The 11,142-nt window shown below is 33.9% G+C and overlaps 1 protein-coding gene across 1 annotated transcript; it reads right to left on the reverse strand.

Moving 5' to 3' along the window:
* Positions 1–3,108: 3,108 nt before the first annotated feature.
* On the reverse strand, positions 3,109–8,601 carry LOC123890069. The gene is made up of 7 exons (XM_045939607.1): positions 7,996–8,601; positions 7,576–7,630; positions 7,178–7,252; positions 6,019–6,113; positions 5,375–5,456; positions 3,675–3,758; positions 3,109–3,486 (listed from the first exon to the last, which is right to left on the reverse strand). The coding sequence occupies exons 1-7, from the start codon at positions 8,376–8,378 to the stop codon at positions 3,364–3,366; spliced, it is 897 nt and encodes a 298-aa protein (XP_045795563.1). The 5' UTR covers positions 8,379–8,601; the 3' UTR covers positions 3,109–3,363.
* Positions 8,602–11,142: the final 2,541 nt, after the last annotated feature.

The raw sequence follows: 11,142 nt of genomic DNA on the forward strand, positions 1-11,142 counted from the left end.
GTTAGTATATTAAATATTGGTTGCAGTACTGTTACATTGTGGTCACAAAAAATAATGAAAATTGTTTGCAAACATTTTTGGATATACAAAATTGTTTACAAATGGACATACACATGTGTAGTTGTACTCTGATAAAAATGTGAATAACTCATGGGGTTAAATTTTAGTTAAACAAAACTAACTAACCTGTTAATTTTTTTCGTTAAAAAAACTGTTTTGAGAACTAGTTTATGTAATTAAAATAGTCTATCATAAATTAAATAGATAAATTTTGTCTTCGTGATCGTAACTCAGCTAATATGATCATTATAATATGCATGATTCAGAGTTTGAATTCGGAATTTTTTGATTACTCATTGTTAAATATGCTTGGATCTCATCCCAAAAGCTAGCTTAAAGGATGAAGTTGCCCTTACATATTTATACACTTCATATCCCGGGAACATAAGCAATGTGAGATTTCAAACAATCTCCAACAACACAACAACACATTCAACACTCACCCTCACGCCTAGCGTGGTCCTTGGTCAAATGTCCACATTGCAGTCCTTAACCCGCTTTGATACCATGTTAAATATGTTTGGATCTCATCCCAAAAGCTAGCTCAAAAGGTGAGGTTGTCCTCACATATTTATACACTTCATATCCCGGGAACATAAGCAACGTGAGACTTCAAACAATCTCCAACAACACAACAACACATTCAACACACTTTACGAGATAAAATTATAGTCAATCGACTACTTGACAAAAAAATCAAGAGTAAACTATCAAATTAGTCTATGTCTATGTAACTCTGCTCTCAAATAGGTCCTTAACTCTTTCAATATATATCTCAAATTTGTCTTTGCTTGTGTCAAATGTGTCTCAATTGGTCCCTCCATGAACATTTGTTTCACTTACCGTCAAATAAGTCTATGTCTTCATCTACTTTCTATCAAAATAGTCCTTGACATTTTCAACTTACCATCAAATTAGTACATAACTTTATCAAATAATCATTATTTTAAACTGGCCATTGACTACGTGACACTTAAATTTGTGTGATGTCATTTACCAAGCGGCACTTAACACTCTACATCAACAAATTTAACGGTGTTAGAATACCGATGTCAACAAAATAATCATATTGAGAAACATTTTACAAAGATAGAGACTAATTTAAGATATTAAAAAAAGTGAGAAATCTGGGTTACAAAGACATGGACTAAGGTGTGGTTTACTCTAATATGAAAATAGTAATATACATTATGTTAAGAAGTCCATATCGGTTGCGAGATGGTCTGAATATATTTTTATAAAGTAGAGGCAATCACCTTATAAGTCGGTTTTGAAATGTTGAGTTAGACCCAATTTTCAATTCTAAGATGGTATCAAAGTCTCTCCGAAATTTTCTCATCACACCCATTCACTTTCTCCCTTACCCCACTAGCAATTCGTAAAACGTTTTCCGAATTTTTTATAGTGTAAATTTTACACTAAAAAACCAGTTCGGAATGTATTTTCCGAATTTTTTTGCGCGCTAGGGGAGTAGGCGAGAAAGTGAGTGGGTGGGATGAGAAAATTTCAGCCTCTCCATAATCACTGGGTCGCCTGCTATCAAGTCCTGATCGGGCCATCCGCCATTTATATCCGCTCCTCAAGCCCAATAGCGCTGAATGCGAGGAAGTGTATTAAGAAGTCTCACATCCGTTGTGAGATGAGTTGAATATGTAACATTATATGTACATATTAATTTCAAAATTAATATATTAATAGACATGTTAGCTTTTTAAGCTCAAAAGACATTTTTGAAAGCTTAATATAACATACTTAACCAAAAATAATAATATAACAGACCTATTTTCCTTTTCAGTGCTAGGTAGGCATATTTTTGTTTGCTGTATATTTGGTGTCATGGTGTGGCATAAATGGCTGTAGTTGCATCAAGTAAGGTAGAAATAAATTTTGTGGTCCTATTTTAACACACACTATATTTTTAATTATATTATGGCATTAGACATCTTCCATCCATTTCCTTCCTCATCTCAATATACATTTCTAAACCAGAAACACAAAGCTTGCAGAAATATCTTGAGGCGTCCAATAGAGAGTAAAAAACTTCAATTATAGTGGATTTAAAAAAAAAACTAAACTGACAAGAATTTGATTACAACGAATCTCATTTTATTGCAATAGATAATATAGATTGATTTATGATGTCTTTGCACCTTTCTAGCCTTTTATCGAAAAGAAAAATATATGGATATAGTAGTCCAGTGTCTAAACTTACATTATAAGCGTAGAGAAGTGGAGAATTTGAGGTTCAAATCCCGACTCCTCCAATAATGTCACTATTAGCTACCAAATGAGCTACCTATAGGGGACACCTTCTAAACTTAGACATGCTAAAACTTAAAATTTAGCCGGCAGTTCCATGTCTATGAAAATACCATTTTCATAATATGTAAACTGCAGCATTTTTGCATGTTTCTGACTTTTTTTTTGGAAGATCTTTCATACATGAGAATTTTAAATTTCCATACTCACATAATTTAACTCAATGTCTATATGCCTCATTAGCATGATTTGGTTTTGGTTTGATTGAATGAATGAAGAATAAAAATTACATAGAATCATGCATGATTAGGTTTTGGTTTGATTGAATGAAGAATAAAAATTACATAGAATCATTTCAGTATCATAAACCTTTTTATTGTGATACCTGGTATTACCAAATGAAAAATTCTACTAATACCAATATTACATATTTGAGTAGTGGAGCCTCATTTAAGAAAGTAGAATTGTTGTTTCTCAATTAGTATTATTGATCATGTAAGTCTATGCTGTTGAGTGTTTGATCCGGGGCACAGATTTCGCCCGCCTTGGCTACTAAAATACCTTCTTGTTCTTAGAAGTGTGCATCAAAACTGAACCGCAGAAAGTGTCCGTAAAGTATGCTCCATACATAAAAAAAATTTGTTAGTTTTTTTCGATGCATACGTTTGAACTGATATTGGAGCTCGGGAAAGTAACCCTCAATGGTCGGTAATGTCTTGCACAACAAGCTTTCTAATTCATTAGGGTAAGCAACCATAAGAGACGAGAGGGTTAAATTGGTTACATCAATTGTGTTCATTTCACCAAGATTTACATAACAATAAGAAGGTCTAGGCCATCATAACATACATTAGACATGAAGTTTTTACTATACATAAATTTTACACAATCCCTGATATAGGGATATTGAATATCATTGTGTACAATTAAGATTTTATCATCAATTTGAGTTACTTAAAATAACTTGTGAGGATTATTTTTCTTCGTCGCTTTAGTGTGTCTGGCATCACACACCAGAATTCATAGCCACCACCAGAGATTAACTCAAGGTTCTATAGAGGAACTTAGATACTGACGCCATTCGTCTGGTGTCCCCTTCCTTGCTGTCAAGACTCTTAGAGCTGCTGCAGTTAGAGGTATGGAGAGAACGTCATAGTCCTTTGGTGCCTGAAATACAAGGGTGTAAGATTATTGATAGAAACATAAATGAACAAGTGGTAGAAGTATGCTTCAATTTTGAAGTGATAGAAACATTGGAAACACTTCCTTGCTAGTAGCGCTATCACGTTGCCTTTTTATGCTAAACCATCGTATAAAGAAAGTATATTCATTGTTGTTTTTTAATATGGAAGTACCTTTGGGACCTTGATCAACTTCATTTTTGCTTCCTCTACGGACTTTCTACCTTTCTTTGAGTTGCATTTGGAACAAGCAGTCACCTGTATCGGAAAATATCATACACATAGGGCTATAGATCATACACATAGGAGAGAAAAAAGGCATAGGAACACGCACGGGGTATAAGCTCATAAGTAATCATTTTGATTGATAAAAGATAATGAACTGTGTACATAATTGTTGTCCTATTTATAATTGATATTTTGTATCAGTAGTTAAGGTGAATTAATAATTAGTAAAGTAAAATGCAGTAAATACTAATTATGCTAATTAGAATCCAAAATATTTATATTAATATTATGCATTCTTAAAGTTTAAGTTCACTTCTGTTTGCATATAACATATGCATTTTTAATCATGTTAAGTGTTAACAGAGGCTTTCTGTTTCAACTCGTTCCCTGAGATTAAGGTGTCAAGGCAGTCAAAGGCCACAAGTGGAAGCAACTGATGCTTTGGCCATTCAGTTGACTCCGCCAGTCTGCACTTGCTGTCATGCTGGCAAAAGCAGGGCTTTCGCATAATTATTTTCCAAATCTCAGCCGAGTTTTTTTGGTCAACTTGAAGTCAAATCAAGTACTATGAATCTACAATAAGCCAGGGTTTATTTTCTTCCATAACAAACATGGTGTTTCTAATATTGGATGAGATATGGCCTGAAAATATGTTTATAAATAGGAGGCATCCCTCATTATACAAGTCAGTTTTGTAGGGTTGAGTTAAGCCAAACCTATATTTTAAGATGGTATTAGAGATTGTCCAAGATACGTTGGGCCATCCTCTATTGGATCACTCAGGCCACGCACTAGATGTCTGGTTTTGGGAGTGAGGGAGGGTGTTGAGGATTCCTCACTTTATAAGTTTTGTAGGGTTGAGTTACATCCAACCAAAATTTTAAGAAGAGCGAGAAAAAAATTGGGTTAACCATTAACCTGTCCGATTTGCATTCAATGTAATAAATGTGTTGCAGTTATTGATTTTGGCTATACGCTCTTAAGAGATAATTATTAAATGATGATTTACTGAATGTGTAGTGTGAACCAACCGATCTTAAACTAATGGCTGAGATAAACTCATGCGTGTAATTATGTGCTGTTTCGACTGCAGCAGATCCGCATCCTAACCTGCTTAAGTGACAAATAAACTTTTTGAAGCCTTCTCTCTATCTATAATTTTTGTTCTTCAGCCTAATGTTTTTCTTTTGAGTTGCAACAGGGAAAAAAGAAGAAAAAAACCAGCAACCGGAAACTAACTGCGAACAAAGATCACAACCAAAGCATTGCAAGAAGGATGGGGATAAATCGGGGGAGTCTTGCAAAGCGAGGAGGCTAGAGGACGCAAAAGCACCCAATTTCGCCAAGTGATTCGCAACAAAGTTCCCTTGCCGGAGAATATGAAAAAACTCATTAGGGAAGTGGATTATATACCTAGTGTTTCATACATAATTTTCAATGAAAAGCATGAGACAGATTTTTTACATGGAGATTGATAACAGACATGCACTTGCAAATAGTTAATAAAATGTTTTCATAAAGTCTGCTGAACAGTGAATACACACATAAGTAATTATCATGATGAACTTGCATACAAAGTCTTAGAAAGTAAGACAATAATAAATAATCTAGTAGTTAGTATTTTCATTATGAAAAGATTATCTTACTAGATTTTCCCAGGTCCATTCTCCACCTAGTGCAGCCGGCTTAACATGATCGATGGTCAAATTCTCATGCGAAGAGCAATACCTGTTGTGTTCGGATGGTAATCTCATGTCAATGCAAGCAGGGACGGATTCAAGGGGTGGCAAGGGTGGGCTTTGGCCCCTCCCTCCCACCCCTAATGTTGTATACATTATACTTTAAAGTTATTATTTTATACATAATAATATACTATAATTTGTATGCATAATCATAGTGTAAGTCAATTCTGATAAATAAATCAATGTAAAATAGTTTTATATCGGTCTTATTTGATCCATATATATATAAATTACAATTAAATTTTATATAATATTTATTAAAAAAAATATCAGCCCCCCATTTAATTAGTTTCTGGATCCGTCCCTGAATGCAAGGACTTCGATCTCTACTAATCCAAATGTTATAGTTACAAGAAACAACACCATGTTGTTAAAATAGATAAACTATTTGATGAGTTAGTGATAATCTTGATTGGTTATTTAACTACGATTACTGACAAAAGCATCTAATCTAATATAAATATATAAAGACGGTTTTGTTTGGTTGAGGAGATGAGCTGAACACATTTAGATATATTTGATATCAAAGTTCAATATAAAGCACTTACTGACAGGTGTAATTGTCTCTAAACAGTATATTTTTCCGACTAAGATTATTCGTGCCAATTCTTCTTCTTTTAATAACCTGAAGTAAATGACGAACCTGCACCAAAATAAATATATGTTGAGCTTATCTGTATTAGATTAGACAAATAACAAGAAAAACAGTCCAGTTATTTTTTTTACAGGATTTGTTTGATGTTATTATTACCACAAAGTTCCGCGTTTAAACAGTACTTAGAGGGTTAGAAGTTAGTTCATTTCTGGTCAGTTAGTCAGCTGCTCACTTCCACTTTGTTACCCTCAGCCCTCAGGTATATATGTATGCAGAACCACTGTTTCAGCAAGAAGGAGACGATGAGAGTGGTCTCTCCCAATCAATATCCAGTTCCAAATAATTGCCTAGTGACTTTTCCTTCAACTTCTCTATCTATTCAATAACAATCTAATAACACAACTGCTGCCCTAATAACTGTCTAATTGTTTGGGACCTTTTACTTTGATCCTCAAGGCATCCTCTCATAATGTTTCTAATAAGAGTTCTAACAAAACCATCCTCTTTTCACCTATTTTTTCTTCTTCGTTAACTGAGATGGTATTAGAGCTCAAACTCTCTTGAGCTCTGCACCATTCTCATAAAGCCAAGAAACAATCATAATAGTTCAAGTTCACTTTCTAATATGAATATTCCGATACCAGCTCCGTTAGATCCCTCACGAAATCTGGACATTGTGGCTAATCCGGTATTCAACGACGATATGAAGCATTTGGATATAGATTGTCACGTTGTTTGTGAGAGCTCTCACTCTGGCCTCATAAAGCTACTCCCTCTTCCTTCCACCAATCAAACAGTAGACATGTTTACCAAACCCTACTACCTCAGCTTTTCCACCATCTACTCACTAAGCCGAGCATGTTGACATTTATCAACCCTCAGCTAGCAGGGGGTATTACCAGATAGTTCCACATGTGCACATTAGTTAGAGCGTTAGAAGTTAGTTCAGTTAGTTTGCTTCTGGTCAGTTAATTCGCTTCTTTGTTAACTAGGAATTATTTTATAACAAAATACAGCAGTATAAATGTCGATGTAAAAGTAGAACCAGTGGTTTGAGAACGATGAAGAAATGCAAGAAATATCAATAAACAAAAGTATTACTGTGAACATACCCTTAAGACAGCTGGTATATAGAAAGATCCACTGGGGGAATTCACAGTCTTATCATAATACTCTAGTACATCAGCCTGTACAAAATAAAATCCAATATCATGTTGTGAAACAGTTTTTGTATGTGCACGCGCACTGAGCATAGAGGCCCGAGCTTATCATCCAAAGTGAAGCTAAGCCAGATATAAGCTCAGCTTAATGGAACAAACAGATGCATTAAAACGAAGAAAACAGCAAGTATGCAACAAATTAACATAATATAGCATCAATTAACTAATAAGTAATACTATTACCAAGGTATTTTAAACTTTACACATATTTATGTTAATCTCAACAATGATCACACATTAAATAGCATAATTGGATACACAAATGAATAAGTTGAAGTAAGAAATCTGACCTTCTCCATAAACTCTAAACAAATAGCGCGTTTCCAGCATACAACATTGACTGGCCTGGAGCATGATGATAGCAGTCAGAACCAAAGTCTTGATATTGGTGACTATACAACAAAAAATAGCATGTTATAAGCAACCACTATTTCATCAATGCATAATTCACAATCTCATTATCAATTTTGTTTTTATGCTTACGAAATTATATAACATCAGAAAAAAGATTCAGAAATTAATACTCCCTACCTATGTCCTTGTCCTTAATTATAAGTAAATATTCATTTTTCAGTTGAATAGTTGATGTATCTGGTTTTTAACAGTTATTCAATGAATCTAAAAAGTAAATACTCGTATTTACTTATAATTAAGACTATAATTATTTAGCTCAGAAATTAAGAAACAAAACAATGAAAGAAAGAAATGACCTGTAAGATATATCCAACACAAGACCCCGGAAACAAGCCATGCCATCATCTCGATCAAACACATCGTCATCATCATCATCATCATCATCATCAGAATCATCCTCAGAATCATATTGAAAAACATATTCATATTCATCATGAACACCCTCACTAGGACGTGCCTCAGCATTATAACAGTTTAATTTGCTTCTGAGATATGAAGAAGATGCATGTTGAAATCTAGCAGAAGAATAAAAAGAAGAACCTTTGTAACTTGATCTTCTCTTGTGGGTTTGAAGTGATCTACACTTGAAGTGAAAAGGGTCTTTGTTTTCCAAAAAAGGTGACGCATTTTCGCCATTGAAGAGAAGTTTCAAGCGACCTTGAGCTATGAACTGAGCCATACCCTTTGGTTATTTTGTTGTTAAAGATTGTAACTTTGTTCTGAAACTTTGGTTCCAGAACAGATATTTTGTATTTGTTGATCATTCAATGAAACCCCATTATAGGTAGAAGATGGAAAACTTGTAAAGCAAAAACATTGAATTTTAGGAAAAAACAAAAACAAGAAAAAGAAAGAAAAACATTTTTGCCACGGAAAAAAACCTTTACCACATGTTCCTCCTTGGTCCAAAATATCCTTTTGGCTTACCCTTAATTTATAAATATATGGTATATGCCATAAAATTATTTTTGAATAAATACTTAATTAAATTATCAAAAATAATTTATTTAGTCCGTTTAGTCAAATAAAAAACAAGAAACTTATATCCACCATTTTTGAATATATGGTAGTATGTATATTGAAGTTACTATTCATATGAGTACAAATATTTTTTTTAAATTGCAGATATTAGGGTGGATATTATAGTATTCTATCCGAACTCTATTCATTTTCATTCAAATCTTACATTCAAAATTCAATTGCTAGCATCTTAGGAGTTCAACAAGTTCTAGGAACCGAGAAATATCTTGGGCTTCCTTCTATGATTAGTAGGAGTCAAAAATCAACTTTCATCTTCATCAAAGACTGAATTTGGAAAAAGATCAATTCTTAGAACAGTAAATGTCTTTCACAAGCGGGTCGGGGAGTATTTATCAAGTTGGAGCTTCAGACTATTCCCTCTTACATAATGAGTATTTTTCTTATTCCTTTCTCTATTATTGATGATATTGAAAAAATGTTAAATTTTTTCTAGCGGGGACATAATAGAGCACGATCGAAAAGAATACATTGGATGACTTGAGAACGACTTAGTATGCACAAACATGATAGATGTATGGGTTTTGAAAGCCCGGGTGCATTTCGATAAACAGACCTGTAATTTGATAACAAAACCAAACATGTTTGTCACTAAACTTTTCAAAGCTAAATATTTTCCGCATAATGACTTCCTAGAATCGAGCATAGGCCACAATCCAAGCTATGTCTGGTGCAGCATATGGAGTTCTAAGTTTGTAGTGAAAGATGGACATAAATGGAGCATAGGAACATGACTCGATATCTTCTTTTGGGACCAGAATTGGCTCTTTGATGAGACTGCTATCAAAAAGCCAGATAATTTTGATTCGTAGTTGGATTATCTAACAGTAGCAGATCTGCTCTGCGGCTTAGTAAATGATGATGTAGCTGATAAAATATTGCATACACCTCTCCTTGAGTCGGTCCAGAATGACAAAATCACTTGCCTGACAGCTTGAGAAAAATGGTCTTGACAGAGTCAAAAGTGTGTATCGCTTCTGCATAAGCACGGATACTGACAGAGATTTGCACCGTGTTGATGGAAGATGGCATCTCATTTGGCAATCACAAATGCTTCCAAAAATTAAAAAATTTCTCTGGCGTGTCTGCCGTAACTGTCTACCCACGAGAGCAAGATTGCATGACCGTGGTGTTACTTGTCCAAATAATTGTGTTCTTGGTGATGTAGGTAATGAAGATAGTAATCATTTATTTTTCTCTTGACATAATAGCATTAGTTGTTGGCAACAAGTGGGATTATGGAGTAGCATCACCTGAATTTGACAAGTTCGGTTACTGAGAATGTTTTTAACATTTTGTTTCAGCTTAATGAAGACAACAAGCTTGTGTTTGCATGCATCATATGTGGTCTATTTGGAAACAAAGAAATGACGTGATATGCAGAAATGAGAGAGTGCTTAGGATTGTTGTTTGTGAACGTGCAAACTCGCTCCTAACAAGTTAGAGGAATACGAGGGACGTGCGGGAAAGACATAATAATCAGCAACATAGTCTGCAAAGATATGAATGGACAAAGACTAGCTGCAGGAAGTTGGAAATGCTATGTTGATGCTTCCTTTTCGAGATCGCATAACAAAGTTGGTATCGGTGTATGCATTCGGGACGATCAAGAATAATTTGTTCTAGCTAAAACGAAGTGGTACTCTCCTATTCTTGATGTTGATACCGGTGAAGCTTTAGGCCTACTCAGTGCGATAAAATGGGGGAAAGATCTCCAAATGTGTGGTGACAATTTTAACAACAATATCATAGATGAATCTGTGTTTGGAGATATTATAAAAGATTGAAAACATGTTTTCTACTCTTATTTTTACAAACTCCTATGTTGAGTTTAATCAGTTTATTAAGAGACAAGCCAATGAAGACAAGTCAATTTCATTAACAATCACAATTTGGCAATAATTTGATTGTTAATGAAATGCTATAAGCTTTTTCGGTAAAAAAGAAAAACTACACATACTTTCAAAAAAGGCTAACATAATTTGAAGATAAGCTACGTTAGACCATATACCATATTGGTCGTGTTTATTTGTATCTCTCTTTTCATTATAATAATTTCACTATTACTTGACATAAAAGTTAATAGAAATCACTTTCTTTTTTATTAGTTTTTTTTTTATTTGATGTAATATTATTCAATGTGTGTCAAACACTAAATATAAATATCTCTTCTATCGAAATTCAAATTTTAATTTTCTTACGTTGTGAAAGTCTAATCCATTTTCCTAGATCCAATTATTTAGTTAAAAATTCTTATCTACTTTATCCATAACTAGCGGGCCAGACAGGCGCGTTCCACGCCTGCCTGTGTTTAATTTATGTCCAAAAAAATGTTTTATGTTATGATGAATTTGTTAATAAAAGATTTTTATTGCTAGAAAAATAAGAATATTGTTGGTATTATG

The sequence above is a fragment of the Trifolium pratense genome, linkage group LG6 (genome assembly GCF_020283565.1).
Source record: "Trifolium pratense cultivar HEN17-A07 linkage group LG6, ARS_RC_1.1, whole genome shotgun sequence".
In the NCBI taxonomy this organism is placed as follows: Eukaryota; Viridiplantae; Streptophyta; class Magnoliopsida; order Fabales; family Fabaceae; genus Trifolium; species Trifolium pratense.